This window comes from Cupressus sempervirens, chromosome 8, assembly GCF_028749045.1.
Source record: "Cupressus sempervirens isolate cs-2001-9-10 chromosome 8, ASM2874904v1, whole genome shotgun sequence".
Taxonomy (NCBI): Eukaryota; Viridiplantae; Streptophyta; class Pinopsida; order Cupressales; family Cupressaceae; genus Cupressus; species Cupressus sempervirens.
In genome coordinates this window covers 468190688-468211556 of record NC_143125.1, presented here as the reverse complement: position 1 = coordinate 468211556, position 20869 = coordinate 468190688, and the positions used below count along the sequence as shown (strand labels likewise).

The 20869-nt window shown below is 35.8% G+C and overlaps 1 protein-coding gene across 1 annotated transcript in view; it reads left to right on the top strand.

Moving 5' to 3' along the window:
- FES1A (Fes1A) overlaps nucleotides 1–20624 on the top strand; it is a 53245-nt gene extending 32621 nt beyond the window's left edge. Inside the window, exons 4-6 of the mRNA XM_089798112.1 lie at nucleotides 18388–18609; nucleotides 19259–19361; nucleotides 19459–20624. Coding sequence (XP_089654238.1) covers nucleotides 18388–18609; nucleotides 19259–19361; nucleotides 19459–20071 — 938 coding nt within the window. The 3' untranslated portion in view covers nucleotides 20072–20624. The remainder of the gene's footprint in view (nucleotides 1–18387; nucleotides 18610–19258; nucleotides 19362–19458) is intronic.
- Nucleotides 20625–20869: the final 245 nt, after the last annotated feature.

Below are 20869 nucleotides of genomic sequence, written 5' to 3'. Positions count from 1 at the left end.
TCTCTTGCTCCCTTGCTCATTGTTTCTAGTGTCCTTTTTTATGTCAGGTGATTTTTTGTGTGGTTTGAAGAGGCTTGTCTTGCCCCAGTATTCATTGTCTCTAGTGTCCTGTTTTTATGTTAGGTGATTTTCTGTTGGCTTGAAGAGGCTTGTCTTACCCCTGTATTGGTGTGATAGTTAATGGGTAGCAATAATGATGGAGTTTCTAGATGCAAATGTGGAAAGTGCAAATGATAATTTTTTTGTTTATTCAAAGGTTTTTCATGACCAGCCTTCCTATAAAGAAATGGTGTATGACTAGTCTCCTTTTGTATGCTTGTCTTCTGCCTATTTTGGTGGAAGGATCTTCAGACAATCAATTGTGGACATCGAATACAGTTTGGGAGGGTCCTCAACTGATGGAGAACTGAGGGTTCCTTTTGGTTTGAAACCCTCTCCCTTTCTCCTAATGAGGACACGGTGAAAAAGCTATTAGGTTTGAACAATCTAGTTTGAGGAATATTGCAATCTTATTTGTTTGTATGGATAGATATTTTCTGCTTATTCAATTTTTTTTTGATGATCAGATTGCTAATGTTTGAGGGAATATAGTACCCTAACTAGATATTTTCTCAAAACCCTTGAATTGAATCTTAGGGATTTTAAACATTTAATTTCATACAATGCATTTCAGATTTCATCAACAAAGCCCTAGAAAATAATAGAGAAAAATGAGTCTCAAACTGCTATTACAATGAACCTCCAATAGAAATACATTTTCAAAAAAAAAAAATTTATTGAAGCTCTTTTGGAAAAAGACCGAGAAATCCAATTGTAGACATTGTAACTACAACAAGATTGATAGTAAAAAGATGAACCTAGAATACAATGCAAAACACTTGAGTGATGTCTCCAACCAACACTAGGTTTCTGTCCATTGCCCAAGCTTGAGAGTTTCTATCCTCTCACCCACTGAAAGCTGAAGCTTTCGAAAATAACTCTCCATGAGAGAAATTGAAATCTGAATAAAAAAACCAAGTGTGTGGGAAATGAGCTTCTTCCCTTATAAGAACAATCAAGTGACTCTTTGCATTCCCTTTTTGTTTCTTTATCTGCTTTTTAAAATGATAGTTTTCCCCCACTTAGGAAATAAAGTGCCCATAGATAACAAAGTGACATTAACCATTAAAGCTTAAGTTATAAAGTCACTTTATATAATGAATAAGTTAAACCTCTAGGCGTTAAAATCTCTAATTAGACGGTCTCGGATGTGCATGTGTGATAGCTCACCAAAAAGGACTCGACAAGTCGCTCCTATTCCCTCTCTAAAATGCCAAGAATGTTGTGCCTACTGACTTCTAAAAATAGTAAGTGTCTGGAAACCCAATTGAAACAACCCTATTTGACCTGAAACTAAAATTGCCTAGGCCAAAGGTTGCTTTGGTCATATAGAAGGCCTGGTTTGCATGTGGGGCCAAGACAAAATGGGCTAATGGCACATCAAAACTCACTGGCTAGAAAAGGGGACATGATAGAGAAAACCTAGGTATTCGTGTTACTTTTAGTAGAATGATTCATAAAGGTTTATTTGTGGTGTTTTGAAGATTCTTTTTAGAACGTAACTAATTCTTTATTTAGAGCATTTCCTTGGTCCCCTAATTGGGTCGAGATTAAAAATCTACAACTAGAATTTTGGCCATTTATTTCCCATATTTTAGCATTGGGTTTGGTTTTGTAGGTTGTGGAATCAAGAACCACTCATCCTCACCTAAATGCTGGGGCTCTTATTGCTCTTTCTCCAAAGGTTGATTTTCGTGACATTATTTCTTTAATATATGAAGAATTATTATTTCACGGGAACTTTCCATATTGGGAAATTTGGGGATGTGCTTTCACTGCCAACTAAATGGATACACAAGGAAAAATTCAATCTCTTTAAAACCTCCAAAATGCTAACTTCAGAGTGGCGTTTGATGGTGATGGTGAGGAAACCCTAAAAGGAATCTTGATTTTGATAAGATTGTTAATAAGCATATCAAACTACCCACGACCAATATCGTTGGTAATGGCAAGGAAAATGATAATTTAGATTCTGTTTCCGACCAATTTTAATCTGAGCAACAAATACTCTAGTCTTTCTAATCCTTTGTTCAAGGAAGATTATGATGTGATTCCTGCCTCTGTTGAGGGAGGTTACCTTGATGCCCTAGCCAATTATCAAACAGAACACACTAGCTTTATTCAGAGTGCCATAGACAAGGTGACAATGTAATTCCTCCCCATGCCAGGTTGAATGCTCAACAACTAGCCCTAGCCACAATTAATGAGAAAGCTGAATTATTGAAAAAACGCCAAATAGGCTCTGATGGATATGAACAAAAGTATCACCTTAACTTGTACCATGGAGTCTATGGTGGATGTAAATACAAAGAAGCATAATTTGCCAATAGGTGTAGAAGGAGTGAGTGTTGATAATAATGCTGAAAAATTTACTTAGGTTAGCAAGAATGCTAAAAAGAGAAGGAAAACTATGGATAGTTAGTCCCTATCTAATAATAGTAATAAAAAAGATAATGAGGTTCCTGAGTGTTTTAATAGATTGTATAAGAACCAAAAATCTCACCTCAAATATAATTTATGGTGATTCACATTCATAGTTGGAATGTAGAGGTTTGGAGATGCCTGATAGAAAATATGTAGTTATGGTGTAAAATCTTAAGCAATAATATATTATGTCTTTAAGAAATTAATGGTCGGGTTTCAAGCTTTCTCAATGTTGAAATTTTTATAAGCCACTTGGTTTCATTCTAACCAGTGAGAGGGGCAAAGGTGGTAATGCCATTCTTATTGGCCCTATGGCTGATAAGATAATTGCTAATGTTGTTTCCCCATGCTAAAGGGCCTTATGGGTCACCTTCGAAGTTAGTGATAGGGTCTTTGGTATTTGCAACATATATGCTGTAAATGATTATAGAGATAAAGCCAGCTTTTGGGATTGGCTGACTTCTGGCTTCCCTAGTGTTCATTAGATGTTTGTAGCAGATTCTAACATGATTGAAGAGAGCGAAGATAAATGTGGAGCATCAAGCACTGTTGGAAAGGAAATGAACTTTTTTATGGGTCGCCTTGAAAGTTAGTGATAGGGTCTTTGGTATTTGCAACATATATGCTGTAAATGATTATAGAGATAAAGCCAGGTTTTGGGATTGGCTGACTTCTGGCTTCCCTAGTGTTCATTAGATGTTTATAGGGATTCTAACATGATTGAAGAGAGCGAAGATAAATGTGGAGCATCAAGCACTGTTGGAAAGGATATGAACTTTTTTGTAGGCCAAATTTAAGAGGAGTTTTCATCGTGTTCACCCAATTGAGAGGGAAAAATGCTCCTTCTCTGGTTTATGGTTCACTTGGTGTAATAATCAAAGTGGTAAGCAGAGGCTCTTTTGCAGATTGGACAGATTTGATGCTGAGGCTTTTTTTCCTTTCGCATCCTGGTGAGGACATTCCCCTATTTGTGTTACCCCTGCTACCATCTCAGATCACTCTCCCATTTCATCCATTGTATCTCGATTCTAAACCCCTCTCTACTATCAGGCCCAAGAAGATGAGTGGTTTTAAGTTAAATGTCTCTTGGCTTAAGGATGATTATATTGGGGAGGTCATCAAGATAGCTTCTTGCCTGGCTAAACTTTGTAATAGGAATCATAGACCCAAAGAACAATGGGAGTCTCTCGCAGTCACTTGGAGAAAAAGTTCCAGATCATTGGGGAGAAAAAAACTATTGATAGATGAAGGGAATAATCCTTCTTGCAAAACAAACTTAATTGTATTGAGAAGGAGCTTCAATTTAAGGGGAATGATTATATTTTGGAAGGGGATTGATCTTGGGTTAAAACTTAAATCTCAATTAAGGACAATTAAGGAGACTACAGCATTATAAGGGTTCAAGGCCAAAAAATAAGAGCTAAGATGAATTGGCTGAACAAAGGCGACAAGGGAATTAAATGCTTTTTAAAATTTGATTGGAGCTAAAAACAAGAGGGAATTTATAGATGAGTTTCAAATTGGCAGTTGTCTCTCCAATGACCCTATATCTATCAAGGAGACATTTTATAATTTTTATAGTGAGTTATTCTCCTCCGAGCATAACAACAACAGTCAGGAGGCTCTTAATAAATGGTTAAAGTTAGTCCCCAAAAATATTTCTGAAGAAGCCTCTATTCTAGAACAAAAGATCTCTCTTAAGGAGATTGAGGCTGCTATCAGCTCACTTGCCAAAGATAAGTCCCCAGGATTCAATGTACTTCTTGCCAAATATTATAAACAACACTTATAATGGATTTGTATCAAGTCGTTGGCCCTATATGAAGATGTTTTTGATCAGGGTTCTCTTGGTGAATACATTAACAAATTTGTTAGTAAGCTGCTTCCTAAGAGTGGGGATAAGACATTGGTGAAGAACTGGAGACCTATTACCTTGTTGAACATCTCTTATAAGATTATTGCAAAAGTGCTGGCAAGAAGGATTGCTGGGTTGTTAAATAATTTCATATCTGTTACTCAAACTGGGCTTATAAAGGGCAAATATGTTCCTGAAAATTTTGTTACTAGTTGGGAAGCCATGCATTGGGCTAAAGCTGATTCTCCTTGACTTTGAAAAAGCATATAATAGAGTTGAGTGGCCATTCATTAGAAGGATGTTGTGTGCCTTGTGTTTTCCTCCCTGTTTTTCCAGATGGATTGATATACTTTTCAGAGATTCCTGTACAGTCGTTGAGGTTAATGGTGAGCATTCAAAGCTTATCCTCCTAAAGAGGTCAGCCAGACAGGGATGCCCCATTGTCTCAGCCTTATTTGTCATTGTTGCTGATGCACTCTTTTACATTTTGATATCTTCTGATCTTATATGTCCTGTATATGTATAACTCTGCCTGATCAAGAGGGTCTGATTAATGCACAATTTGCTGATGATACAACTTTGTTCTTAGAATTGAATGAGGAGAATTTTCATAATGTTATGGACAAAAGTTTTTTTGCTTCGCTTCCTGAGCAAAATTGGCTCCTCACGAGTCACATCCATTGTTTTGGGTTGGTCTGACTCTGCTCCAAACTCGGTGGTTACTAAAGGTTGGCAATGGGCTGGACCTAATACTATTGTCAGATATTTTGGCATTCCCTTTGCTGTTGATCCTTCTACTAAAGTTATGTGGCTTTGATTCTATTCTAATATTGAAAAGGAACACTTGAGGTGGTAGACCCGTCTTCTCTCTTTGGCTGGGAGGGTGCAAGTGGTGCAAAAGGTTCTATCTTCTCACCATATTTGTTTTGCCTTTTCATGGCTTTTTGCTAATTATCGGACTAATAGAATTGATAAAATCATGAGGGACTTCCTGTGGTCTAATGGAATGGGACATAATAAAAGGCACTGTGTTAAGTGGGAATGGTGTTGCAGATCGACGAGAATGGGTGGTTTGGGTATTAGAGACATAATGGCTCATGGCATTGCTCTAGCCTCTAAGTGAATTTTTCAGAGCTCTCTAAGGTAACAAACCTTGGAAAGTCTTAATAAAAAATAATAATGCAAAATCAGGTATTAAGAAGGGGAAAATTGGAAGGATATTCCCCTATGTGATGATGTTCTGGGGGACTTAAATATGAACATTCTTGGTTTGTGTTTGCTTCCCTGTGGAAGGCATGGTCCCAGGTAAGGTGTTTACTCGCCTCCATAAATGCTATAGGTGGCCCTCCTTCCTATGTTGTTATTGACAGATCTATCTGGTAGGGGGTGTATATGTTTAGTAAACCCCTTGCTCTGATCTCAGAGCTGCTTCAAAAATTTGGAATGATAAAAGTATTTCTGTTATTAGTGATGTTATGTTTGGTTACCAGCTAGGGTCTTGGGCTGAGATCAGCTCTAAATATGGGTTTCCTTCTTTACACGAAGAAAACTAGCTTTAAATATGGGATTCCTTCTTCACAAAAGAAAACTTACTCTCATTGTTAAAGCTACTGGATATTTTTCCTGCTAATATGATGGACACTGACTCTTTTATGAAGCAATTAAGATGGACAGATGGTTCTTCATTCTTGGATGCTTCCACCAAACAGATTTGTGAGCTATTGAAAGAGGATTGCTCTATATTCAATTGGGTTAACCATTATTGGGGATTTGATTGGCCTAATTCTAAGTGGCACTTTGTTTTTGATATTTTTCTAGCACTCTCCCATTGAGCCCAAGAAATCTTGTTTTCGGTGGCTTTTGCTTCTCAAAAAGATAGCTGTAGGATCTGTCCTTTCTTCTGTGGGTCTTGAGCCTTTACAATGTGGTGTGGGTTCTGTGCTTGAATCTGTTGAGCATTTGTTTTTTGAATGTGAGTTTGCCTGTCTTGTGTGGTCTTTCTTGGTTCTCCCATTATTTGGAATTGTCGTCCTAGCCTTTCGTGGTGTGAGATTCTTGTTGGCTTTGTTGACTCTTTTGATTTCAAGCTGAACTGGTTTTGATTTGTTTTGTCTTGTGAAGTCTTATGGTTTCTTTGGCAGGAACAGAATGGAGAGGTGTATCAAAACAAGGAGGCAGCTTACTGAGTTTAACAATAAACTCATACGCTATTATATTATGTCACAGCTTTCAAAAGTGCTGGAGATCTTGAAAGATAGATTCATGGTCTTAGTCTGAAAAGGTGCACTTTAGATTCTTAAGGCTGATATCTAGTGTCCAATACCTCAACAAACACAAGAACATGGTAGATCCAAAAGAAATTGATGCTCTATAACAGTTTATAAAGGATCTTAAGATCGATGAGGCACAAACCAGAAAGAGAACTAGATATTCCTGTTCCTTGGTGTGAGGTGAATGCTGTGAGCAAACGTGTTGTTGGTGATCTTCAGAGTGGTGTGAATAAGCATGATCATTCAGAGTGCATTTTTAATACCAGGAACTCATGAGACAACTAATGCAAGGAACAAGAATATACCAGTTATGCATTTTTGTAAATGTCTTAATATGTAATGTGATGTAAAGTGAGACAAACTGCCCATAGGCAATGCCTAATTTTGTAAATGTATGTAAATTTGGTACTAGTATCTTACTATATGATATGACACTAGACTGAGAGATATCCTTTAAAAGGATCCAGTTGATTATGTACAAGATCTTCTTGAACTATCTTAATATTAAAAAGGGTCTTGGCCAGGGTGGGTGAGAAAAATGTTGTACAAATGGTTGCAGATATCAGAATAAATAATGTTTTTTCTACAGGTTGACTTTTTATGAGTAGACACTGATTTCTTTTTGGAATCCTTATGTTGCTCATTGCCTTGATTAGTAGAAGGGGATCCTGGCAAAATCTTGTAGATCAAATCATGTATGGAGTGTGGAAAGAATATTTTTCTGGGACAAATACAGCCATGTTTGGGTCTTCAACCTAATGGAAAAATATATGAACACGGAGTTAGATCGTTTTGGAATAACTTGCATAGCAACAAACCTTTTTATTCCTAACATATGCTTTAGTTTGAGGTTGCTTTGAAGCACATTTCTGTTAGTGAGAAGTAGGTTTTATTGATTTTTGTTTTCAATTTTGAGTTGTCGGTGGGGAGAAGCTTGTTAGCATTTTACTTTGTGTTGTCATTGATATCGATCCTCGGTCCTGTTGATGTCAACTTGCTAAGGTAGAGAAGTTGGTAAAATGCGTCATTTCTTGATGAAGAAGATTTCTGTGCAGAAAAGTGTATCTAATGGTTGATATGATATGATGTGTTCTTGAAGGACACTAAGTAGTTGGTATTGAGTATTTAGATATTCTAATTACAATTCTAAGGCAGGATTGTTATATCTAGAAGATGGAAGAATAATAGCCAACAACATTTACGAAAGATTATTTGAAGACCTTATCGAAGAATGCTCTACATTCCTCTGCATGAGATGATGGCGGCTTGCAATTTTGGATATAGTGACTAAATTATGCAAATTTTGTATAATCATATTTTAAGGTACCCAATTGTCTTGCCAACGAAGAAATAACGTGTTGTTGCTTGACAATAATGTTGGCTTAGGAAGAGATTAGATGGGCTCGAAGAAGGCTCCACATTGGAATTTTAAGGTATGTGGTTTGGTGGACATGGTTAGATGGTTCATGTAGTGTTTTAGTTCAGATAGTTCATGGAGTGTTTCGATTTAGAAATCTCTTGATGAAGTTCTCCAGATGTGAAGATTTGTTGTCATATTTGCAATATTGATGTTTGTGTTGGCTCCTAGCTGACTGAACTTTTTTTGGTGATTGGATTTGAGTATTATTGGTTTGAATATAGATTCAGGAAATAATCAAGAGATCAAGGATGATGGTGCCAGAGTGTGCTAGGCTTCTAATTGCACCATGTGCTTTGGAGAATTTTTTTGGGCCAATTGGTAACCTATATAAAATCATGTCTACATGTTATGTTTCAATCCAATTGTGGAGGATGTAGCAATGTGTGTTGTAATTATATCATTTAAGTTGGGTCTCCTTTATCTCTTGGGGTGGATCGCATTAAGTATTTGTGCTCAAGGTGTTCAACTTTGTATAAATAATGGCTATATCTTTTTGGCCAACCTTATTGATATTTTTGATGGACAAGTCACTATGTATACGAGCAAGATTGGATGAATTTACAAAGAGTATGTGAGAGGTAATTGAAAAGTACGAGTGGATTAAGAGGAATGATTGAGTAATTCAATTAAGAGCGAGCCGAAGTGCAAATTGCTGAATTTGATAGAAAGTATAGAAGCAGATAAGGAGATATTCTACAGTATTCATTTTTTCATGGTCTCCTGAAAAGTAGTGCACTCTCTTTGTAGAATCGTTGAAACTATATTTATTCAAGTTTTGTTGGGGTTAGATCCTTGGCAATGCACCTAAAATTGCAGGGGTAGTAATTTCCTTGGCTTATGGCCTACAACTTTGTAATCAAACATTCCCATATAGTGTGTGCTTTTCAACACAAATTTTCCTATCTTGAATTTTTCCTCGTAAATCTGGTGTTTATGTTACATATGTCCAAAGTTACCACATTTGACCTCAGAGAGTGGAAGTCGGGGTTGATTCCTTTGAAATTCTGGTTAGGTTTGAAATCGGTTCTAATTCTCATGCGGACTGAGAAATTCTGCCCAAATTCGTCACACACGACCCTGGTTGACTTTTGTGCAAATTTAGAGGACTTGTTTTTTTGCCCGTATGAGCCCAAAACAAATTTTCAATGATTGGTTGATGACTTGATCAATTTTGATTTCCAAGAACATATTTTATTGTTTTTACTACCTTTTTCGATTTTGGTTTATGGTTTGAAACAAGCACATCACATTATTGAAAACGATTGAATTTAATTTTTAAACCTAAGGTCTTTGTTGAACAAGGTGCGATAGTTTGCAAAATGCTTTGCCATTTCCTCCAAGGACGGGCGATGACAGGCATAAAGGTTTGCCATTTCATCACCAACATGTGCTGTAGGCTTGCAACACCTTGCAACACCAACGGCGCAGCCTTCCAACTCACCACTTCGACTCCAAAACCACGACCTTGCAACTTTGCTTTGCAATGCATTTTCAACTTTTGTATTGAGTAGGAAATATATTGTGCATTTATAAGGATTTCTTTGTTTCTTTATGTTTTAACAGTTTTATTTATAAAAAATAAAAATACGTTTCAACATTTTAGAGTTAAATATATTTCTATTGAATAAAGTTTAATTTAATATGTTTTATTCATGCTTTTTAAAATTATATTTTTTAATATATGAAACTAAGTGTTAAGTGATTAACAAAACACAAGTATTATTGTTTTATTAATTATGTTAGACTAAAATGAAATAAACAAATTATATATATATAAACACATTCCTGCATGGATAAACCCAAAATGAATCCTAAAAAATTTTGGAGGAATTTTGAACCCGAATCTCAAACCCACATCTGTATCGGAATCCAAACTGGCAACTTAGCTTCTGACTGTTATATCTCTTGCTGATGGTTGGTTGGATTGATAAATAGTTACTGAAATTTGTGGCAGAACTGATAAGTTTTAATTTTGTGCTGATTCAGCCCCAGTGCCCTGATGTGTTCAACAATTAGTATTAGAGAAAAGTTTCTGTAGAAGTTTAACCACTCGAGGCAGCTCGAAGATAGAAGTATCCAGAAGGAGAGAATGAGTCACATTTTGGCTCTATGCCATAGTGTTCTTGATGCTATTATAAATCACTATTTTCTTCTTGCATTAAGTGCTCTTGCTACACAAAATGAAGTCAAAGCACGTGAGATTAATGCAAAACTGATGAATGTTATTATTTACAGTTTGGACAATTCAAAGTGGCGGAAGGTCATGGGTTGCAAAACCACATTTGATGTATGGGAGAATCTTTATAGTATTAATGGAGACAATTACAAAATATGAAGCGCAAGTTTGAGAGACTAAAAATTTTAGAAGATGAGAACATTGAAGGTTACTTGCATTGGGTGAATTAAATTGTTAACTCTATCAAAGGTTCTGGTGGGAACCTAGAAGATAATGAAGTATTGCTAAAAGTGATGAGAAGTATGACTAAGGCCTACAAGACTTGTTGATTGCTATTCAACAGTCATGATATGGAAAGTACACTTTGTAGGAGCCCTATGGTGGTGTTACTGCATTTGAGTTGTCAGGACTCAAGGAGAACTAGCATGAGAAGAAATATGCTACTTTCAAGGCAATTGAAAATATTGAAGGCGAATCTAATCTGTAAGAAGAAGCATATTTTGTCTAAAGGCTAAAGAAAGGACCTGACAAATACAAAGGTAAGTTACTGTACTAACATCATTAGAAATGTCCTTTTAGGGAAGATAGGAAGAAATCTAATGATGATGAGAGGAAAAAACTATAGAAGATATTGTAGGAATGCTAGGGCAATTGGCAATGATGAAAGAAAGAAAAGGTTTTGCACTATGTTGACAGATTCACAGATGACGAAGAGAGGGGAATGGATTACATGGTGAATTGTTATTCTTCGCTACTAAGAATCAATGATAGATTTCAAGGACAAAATACAACTCTGCATGGGATGAAAGAATCAAGATCTTGGATTATTGATTTTGGTTGTTCAAATCATATGACTGATCACAAATGAGCGTTTGTGAATCTTGAAAATTATAATGGAGGAATTATTACCTTTGATGGAGAAGGTCCTACACCTATATGTGGTAAGGGAATTATTTCTATTGACAGAATGCATAAGGCAAGTAATGTTTACTATGTTAAAAGTTTAAGGCAAAGCCTTTTGAGTTAGTCATTTATGCAATGAAGGATTGCAAGTTAGTTTTCTTAGAGGAAATTGTGAAAATTAGAATTTGTTTTAGAACACTTGTTTCGAAAGGCATAAGAAATGGTAATGTCTACTAGAAGAAGAACAATGGAGGTTGGTACTCCTTGGCACTAAAAATAGAGGTTAGTTGTAGCACAAATGAATGGGATATATCAACTATGACAATTTGACAAAGATCAATTCCTTTAATGTTGTAAGAGATATGCTAGGGGTTACTAGACATGCTAGCACTGTATGCAAGGAATGTTAGATGGGGAAGAAAACCAAAAACAAATTCAAGAATAAAGAAATATTTAATCGCACGACCTTTGGAGTTGATTCACACCAATCTATGTGTACCTACAAGAACAAGAGCACTCAATGATGAAAGGTACTTTATGTTACTTATCGATGATTATTCTTGAATGATATTGGTAACATTTTTTTAGGAAAAAATCAAACTTTAGTTAGGTTTAAGATTTTCAAAAATTTGGTTCAAAATCATATGGATATTAGAACTAAATGTTTGAGATTTGATAGAGGGGGAGAATTCACATCATAATAGTTAATGTAAAAAGTATGGAATTAGAAGACAACTATTTTCTCCTAGGACTTCACAATAGAATGTTGTTGAAAGAAAAAATAGAGTTGTTGTTGAGATGGCTAAAATAATGCTAAAAGATGCAAATCTATCTAATGATTGCTGGAGTGATGCAATACACTCTTTTGTTTATTGTCTCAGCAATGTGTAGATCAAAGTAAATTATACAAAGGCTCTCTATGAACTTCAGTTTGGAAAAATACCTATTGTGAAATTTCAAAAAATATCTACTGTGAAATATTATCAGAATCTTTGGAAGCAAGTTCTATATCAAAAATAAAAATAGATGAAGGCGATTGGGAGATTTCAATGTTCTGATGATGGTATCTTGTCGGTGTGCTTTAGTACAAGTGATGCCACAGATGCTATAATTTGAGATTGAAGAATGTAGTAGAAAGTGCAAATGTAAAAGGTAATGAAGTATGGAATCAGGCTGCTCTAGAAGCTGAATCAGGTTAGAAGAGTTGTCACTCCTATGGAAGAAAATAAGGTTTCAGAAAGTAATCAGAGATTAAATGCAAAACAAAAAATGTGAATTTGACACGAAGTACACCTACTAGATATGTTTAGAGGGATCAATCAATAGAACATATTATTGGAGATAGGGATAGTGGTGTTCAAAGAAGAAGACTTGCTAAGATAGGTGGACAATTAAATATAGAGAAATCATGCATGAGAATTGATACTCAAATCAGTAGACAAAAATGTGATTGGAACTATGTGGTTATTCAAGACTAAGTTGAATGAAGATGGACAAGTCACCAGAAACAAGGCATGAGTGGTATATAAAGGTTACATTCAACTGGGACGAAATGATTTTATTACTTTTGTTGTGGTATAGCTAGGATGGAAACTATTAGAATGTTTCTAGTTGTTGGTGCTTACAAAAAATTCAAGGTATATAAAATGAATGTTAAGTCTGCATTTTTGAATGGAGAGTTTGAACAAGTTTACATAAGAACAACGAGATGGTTTCAATCATCAACAGATCTGGGTATGGTTTCAAGCTAAGTTGCCGGTTCTGATTTGGGTACGGGTTTGGGTTCAAAATTCGGGTTCAAGATTCTTTCAATTTTTTTTGGGTTGGGTTCAGATTCGTTTTGGGTTTGTTTGTACAAGAATATATATAAGTTATACACCACTGTGCTAATAGTCAAGCAACATAGCAAAATACACCACCATATCAATGTTTCATTTCGAAAACAATAATGTCAACATTAATAATCATTCACCACTTTCAAATATAATTAGAACCTATCAGCAAATCATCATCATTTGGCTGTTTAAATCAATGCTGTAGGCCCATTTAAGGCCAAGGTTGTGACTGTTGCCATATTGTAAGCTTCACATATTAATTATCATACTAGATGATTCAACGAAAGCAGCTTTGGATCAAACTGGATGAAGCAAAGAAAGCAGGGTTTGGATCCAGATTTAACCACATTAAAGATCTCTTTAGATTTTGTTCAATCCATAGGTTTCTATACATGTTAGCTTATTATATACACGAATTATGGTGTATTGCATACATTCCATAATAGATGCGTGGCACTTTTATACATCTTGGTTTTTCTCAAGTAGCATCCAATTCAAATTAAATATGATTAGTAATTTGAGTCTAATCATGTGCTTGAGTCCAATTCTGAGTCTAATTTATCGGTAAAAACTTCTTGAAAAAGTAAACAAAAGGGTGTTTTTCGACCAAATTCTCTAAAATTCTGTCCGGGGTCCTATGCTAGAAACCAAAGTCGCCCAAAAGTCATCTGAATTCTTCCAGTGTTCGTCTGAGAGAATTTTCATCAAAATTCGGTCTCTATGGCAGACTTTTGACATAATTTGACTAGGACCAAACTTTTGAGAGAATTGAACTAGTAATTCCTAGGTCTAGGAGAGAATCTGGTAACTCAGGTCTCAAGCAAGTCCTTAGGGCTTGGTGTGCTAGACTAGAAAGATATTTGGTGCGACAAAAGCTCAACAAAGGTACAACTGATAGTAATCTTTTAATTTAAAATTGAAGGTGACAAGTTGCTGGTAGTAATAGTATATGTTGATAAAATCATGTTTGGAGGTGATGACAATGCTTGCAAGAATCTTACTAAAGAGATGCAAAAAGAAATTGAAATTTCTTTGATTGTTGAAATGTCATTTTTATTGGTCTTCAAGTTGCAAAATGAAGATAATATTTTTATCTGTCAGAGTATACATAAAAGAAATGCTAAAAAGTCTAGAATGTTGGATTCTAAGCTGGTTGCGACTTCTATGGCTATTGGTTATCGTTTAAGGATGAGGAGCCTTCACAAAATTGATCGAAAATTGTATATATCTGTTATAGGTGGACTGCTATGTTTAATAACTTCAAGGCCTGATATTATGCATGCGGTCTACTTGGCTTCCAGAGATTAGGCCAGTTGAAGACAGTCTCATGAAGTGGTAGTAAAAAGGATATATAGATACGTAAAAGAAACACTGGGTTTTGGTGTATGGACAAAAGGGATGGTGATATCTCATTGAAAGCTTTTATTGACATTGACTAGGTAGGGTATGCAGATGACAGAAGTACAAGTGGTGGTGCATTCTTTTTATAAGATAAGCTAGTCTTCTTGATAGGCAAGAAACAAGATTTAGTTTCATTATCTAATACTTGAGGATATGATGGTAATTTTTGATGAGACAATTTGATAATATGTGACACTACAAGTGCCATTAATATTACAAAGAATTAAGTGATGTATTCAAAGACAAAACATATGTCTATTTCGTATCATTTCTTAAGTGAAAAAGTTGCTAAGAAGGAGTTCAAGTTGGAATATATGCCTTACCAAGGAAAAATTGCAGATATCTTGACCAAAGTTGGCCAAGGATACTTTCGACTACCTTAGACAGAAGGAAGGGGGGATGAAAAGGAACTTCAGATGTTTGTTGTTGGTGTTGCCATCAATGACAAAGAGGGAGATCAATAGCATTATATTTTGTGTTGTTATTGATGTCAACCCTTGGTGGCATTTATATAAACATGTTGAGGTAGAGAAGCTGGTAAAAGATGTATTATTGATAAATGAAGACAATTTGAAGGACTGTCGATTGGTTAAGAAGATTTCTATGCAAAAAGTGTTTCTGTTGATTGGCATTATGGGATGTGTGCTTTAAGAACCGTAAGTGGTTGATATTGAGTATTCAGATGTTCTAATGATGAATCTAAGGTAGTACAAGGTACATTCGGAAGATGGAAGAATAATAGCTAGGAATATCTAGGAAATAGTATTTGAAGACCTTATGGGAAAATGCATTGCATTCCTCCACGCAAGTTGGTGACAACTTATGGTTCTGATTATAAAAACTTGTGTTTTGTGAATGTTGCACTATCATGTTTTCAGGTTCCCCAAGCATTCCTTTGATGAGGATATGATGCACTGTTGGTTGACGGTAAGGTTGGGTAACAGGAAGCGATTAGAAAAACTCTGCATTGGAATTTCTGGGTATGGGGTTGGTGGTCATAGTCAAATGATTTGTGTAGTGCTTCAATTTGGATAACTTTTGATGGCGAGCTTTGTAGATGAAGATTTGTTGTCCTTGCAAATCATCTTTTTGTAGTGACTGAATTTGAGTATTGTTGGTCTGGATATAGATTGAGGAAAGAATTAAGAGATCAAGGATAATCATTGTGTAACATGCTGGGCTTCAAATAGTGCTTTATGATTTGGAAAAGTGGACATGCACAATAATTATACCATTTGAGGAAGACTTATTATGATTGATTTGTGTCCCCTTTATCTCTTGGAATGGAGCACATTGAGTATTTGTGCTCAAGGTGGTTAATTGTGTATTAATAATGCTTTAATTTTTTGGCTGACCTTGTTCATGTTTCCAATGCACAAATCACTGCATATGCGGATGAGTTTAAAAAAGGTGTATGAGGTAATTGCAAAGTATGTGTGGATCAAGTGCAAAGATTGAGTAACGTAGATTTTGAAGACCAGAAGTGCGTGTTGCTGAATCAGACAAAGGTCATAGAAGCAGGTAAAGAGATTCTATATTGTTCTTTCTTTCACTATGTCTACTGGAAAGCAATGTGCTCCTTTAGTAGAATTCTGGAAATACATATTTTTTGTTCAAGTTCTGTTGGGGTTAGTAAGATCCTTAACAGTGTGTCTAAAATTGCAGGGGCAGTGATTTCCTTGGCTTTTGGCCTAAAACTTTGTAATCAAACATTCCATATAGTGTGTTTCTTGTTTTTTTTTCCATCTCTGGTTCTCCACATATATTTAGTGTTAATGTGCATGTGCTATCACTTTTATATCGCTTGTTGATGGCTAGTTCGATTAATAACTAGTTACCGAGAACTGTGGCTGTTGGATTGATAACTAGCTTCTGAGATTTGTGACAGAACTATTTTAGTTTTTATTTTGTGCTGATACATTCCCCACCTCCTTGCCCCCAGAGGTGCTCAACAGAGCTTGCAATGAGCTGCTGCTATATATTACTATCTTAGAGCACGCATAGGACCAAGGGAACCATTAGATCCATTTATGTTGAGATTGAGGATAAGCATGTTTCCATTTGGGATATAATTGATTGCTGATGGCACCTATATCTTCCCAAGCCCGTACATGTATTTTTTTATTTCCTGCATTTGATATTCCAATTTTGTTCAAATTTAGAGGCGGATGAGGATGTTTAGATTTTCTTTGGTACTTAGTTTGTAGCAAAGATAATCAGTGTTATTTGGGGATGCATTTTCGACATAATTTGACCCATACCAGAAACTCAGTAGCTTCGGAAATCTTATATATTAAGGTTCTATAATGTATATAAGCATGCTTTATCATGTCTTCATATGACTATTTAAAATTCCTGCTTGTTTACATTGCTGTCCCCTGCTCCAGGAAAAATACTGTTCCAGAAACTTGATTCCCTATCTCCGTAACTCCTTCGACTGTAGAGGAGTTCGATCCATAGACAAATGGGATCATTGAGGTTGAGGATCCCATCTTAAGTGAGAAAGGCCATGCATGGATTGATTAGGTAGATCTAGAGTTAAGACGCGGTACCCATTGTAGAGGAGGACAGCGCATGAATAAACTACTATTGGTACACAGGTAGATATTGAGGCCACATCATCATTGAGAACCTATCTTAGCTGCTTGTTTACGAATTTCCATACAATTATGGATTTTGGGACAAGTGATGCAGATCCTTTTGAGCCATGGTTTATTCTTTTTATCTTGATAGTTAAATGAATCTACGAATGCAAGTGGTAGCACAACATATTAATTTAATAAATTAAAACAACCTATATTAGTTTAAACAAGTAAAAATTAATCTATCTAAAGATTCTGAACATTTTCTTCAAAAATAAGGATTATAATTTAAAAATTGTGGGTGTGTAAAAACAAAAAAAATTGAGAAAGTAAGAAGAAATTGTCAAATAAGGATGATGAATCTTACTTTGTGGAATTTAAAGTAACATTGATGAATTTATCTAACCTACATGCAGCAAAATTCAAGTAAAATGTTTTGAAAGAACGATGAAAACGGAAGACAAAAAATCTGTGTTCTTTAAATTGCCATACAAATCTCTTATTGATCTTCTCTCTTTGATGGAAAATTGTAGCAAATGGTGTGCTTGCTGGTTTGGAGGGTTTACTTGCCTTGAACAGAAAAATGAAGAGGCAATATTGAGATATAAAATGACCTTTTTTTCATTGCGGTGACCTTTGTATGGACTCACTGAGTTTTGGGCAAAACTCACCAAAATATGCATGTTCTTTCGCTTACAACTCGGTGAGTAAACTCACGAGTAAATGACCGAAAATCCTACTGAAGGTTTGACTCAGCGAGTATGCCATCTCTGTCTTAAATTGCCACTCTGCTTTTACCCTGCTATTGGTGTGTTCCCCAAAAAAGAGAGAGCCACGATGAATTCATCCTCCCAAAGAATTTGTCAAGATTGACCAGCTCTAGCCAACACTGGGTTGTTATGTCAGGGACCATCAAACTTCAGTTTCCCAGAGAACTAAACCATTTAGCACTCCTAGCAGTGTTTTTATCTCGTATCTTATTAACAGGAGCAATATCTTTCCATTATGAAGAATCCAGGCTTTAACTTTGGTTCTCTAAAGATGCATTTATTTTACCTTTTTAGACCTAACAGAGATGAAAACTCCATATTTTTAATGTCAGGTGATATAAAAATGTATACCGCAAGGCTCCTTCTTGAGTTTGGTTTCTCTTGTAAATGTAGATTTTTTGTCATGCTATGTAGTTTCACATGCAGGCATTGCACACATGCTGTCTTTCAATATAAAGGCAACTAGTACTCAAATAACTATGAAATGCAGAGCTATTCAGATGTACTTTATTCTGAAATATGGAAATCCTGATGGTAATATACTTACTGTGAATAAACGCTACTGAAACATTGTCATGCTAGTTTTGACAAAGTGACTGTTGAATTGTTGGAATATGGTAATCTGATGGACATGACTGATTGCAATCTACAGATTTACATACAATTGGTGGGCTGACTCCTCTTCTTGGGTACCTAAAGAATCCTGATGCATCTATTAGAGCAAGAGCTGCAGAGGTTGTAACTACCATTGTGCAGAATAATCCAAAATGCCAACAACTTGTGATGGATGCGAAGGGTTTTGAGTTGCTGCTGTCCAACTTTGTATCTGATTCTGATGCAACTGTCCGGACCAAAGCACTGGGCGCAATCTCTTGTAAGATTTCAATCTGTAGACCAAATCTTAATTTTCTGTGAGGGTTAGCCTGAATCATCTAGATTATATATTTTTGTAGGCGATGTTAAAATATGACCATTTTATCATAACAAAATATAATATCTTTATTTTTAATCAAATGCAAGCTCCAAAATTGAAAGAATCAATTGAAATACTTGGGCATGGTGCTAGCAAATGGGTGTCCTAAAGTTGGAAGCTAACTGAAGTTGAGAGTAATTTTAAAGTTCTTAATTGTGTATTCTTGGGTTAAGTTTTCTGAAGTAAGCTAATTAGCTGTAGTAAATTGTTGTGCACTGTTTAGTTAAGCAAACCGATTGGGGGACTGCAACTACAGAGTATGCTGTAATTACTGCTTTCACTTTGTACAATATACTCCGCCGTTAAACTAGTAGAGTAGATATTTCTTCCAAGCTTGAAAATATATTTGAGAGGATGCGTAATTCAGAAAATTTATTTATTTTATTTACCAAAATGTAATAGAGCAGGAGGCAAAGGGCAGACTGATGCTATAAAAACTTCAGAAGAATAAGCATTTTAAAATTTCCCATAATGATTTTATTGAAGATGGGGTTGTGATTGATTGTTAATGTTTTTTGATTCTTGATAGTTTCTGACTATTGATTTACAGCTTTAATTCGGCATAACAAGCCTGCTATAGTTGCTTTTCGCCTGGCCAATGGATATGCAGCACTGAGAGATGCTTTGACCACCGATGATGTTAGATTGCAGACGTAATTTCCTGTCTAGTTCTTTTTAAGACATTCTTTGTTATCATTTTTCCTGTACCTTGAGTGATGTATCCTATATTTTTGTTTTGTTTTTTTGCAGGAAAGCATTGCGTGTTACACAATACCTTCTGCAGGAAAATGCAACTGACTGTAATATAGCTATAGAGCTAGGGTTTCCTCATCTATTTATACATTTGTCTTCCAGTGAAGATGCTGATGTACGTGAAGAAGCGCTTCAAAGTCTTTTTGAACTTACTCGTAGTGACAAGGTAGACATTGCTGGTTTCGCAGTGAAGGAAGGAAATTTAAGGAAGGTTCTTCAGGAACGCATCAATGCAATCCAACATATGTCATCTGATGATTTAGGGGCAGCTAAAGAAGAAAGGCAGTTGGTTGATTCTCTTTGGCAAGCCTTTTACAATGAGCCTTCTTGTCTCCGAGCAAATGGTTTACTTGTTCTTCCAGGGGAGGATGCACCTCCCCCAGATGTTGCAAGCAAATTTTTCGAGCCTCCCCTTCGTGCATGGGCAGCTCCCCGAAACAATTCAACAGGTTCTGGAACAACTAATAAAAAAGAAAGTCCTATTCTTCTTCTTTCCGCAGGTGCAGCTACCCCAAGTGAGAACTCCGAAAGTAATATAAATAGAGACTCTGCAGGTAATGGTGCTGGCGAGGAAGTGTTGCTTCCGGGTACAAATTCCAGCAGCAGTTAGAGCATTCTAAAAATAATTATAGCAGGCAGTAGAATGAAGAATTAACTTGTATGATATTTCTCTGTGGAATTATTTTTCCCGGAAATTGTTATGTTGCCAGTAAATATTATGAGCCTACCCTTAGAGCATGGCCTTCCCCTTGAAATGATTCAACAGGCTCTGGAACCACTAGAAAAGAGAATCCTTTATTATGCTTGATGCTGGCGCAGCTACCTCAATTGGAAAATCTGAAAGAAATAGATTTGAGAGTGGTGGTGACAAAGTGAGGCTTATAGATACAAATTATGAAAGTGGCAAATATATCCTCATCTTTTGCCACATGCAGTCATTTGTTGCCGACCTCAACAATTTAAGCTTTGAAGTTTATGTTACTTCAGTCTACTCACCTAAAATTTCAGTTTGCATGTTTTGAATTCTGGGTACAGGATTTGTTGTTTGATTGAATGCCTGTTTTTGACTGGAAAACATTCTGTCATCACGTAAGATATTGGAGTGATTTATGGTTTGTACGTATATTCCTATTGGTCTGATGCAATTGAAAGAGGTCCCCTGATACTGTGTCGTCTATCCAGCATACTGGATGTCCATTTGGCAAAATTTTCAATTGATAGTCATTTGGATCTCAATTAATTAATAGATCAGGCCATATGGGGATGTGTATGTTGATTAATGCTGCCCATGAAACTAGTTAAACGCTTACACATTTATAAAGCTAGTCTCTGAATCCGTTCTTTTGTAGACAAAAATGAATTAATTTCTTCAAATTTATTAGAGTTATTTAATTGTTCAAATACAATG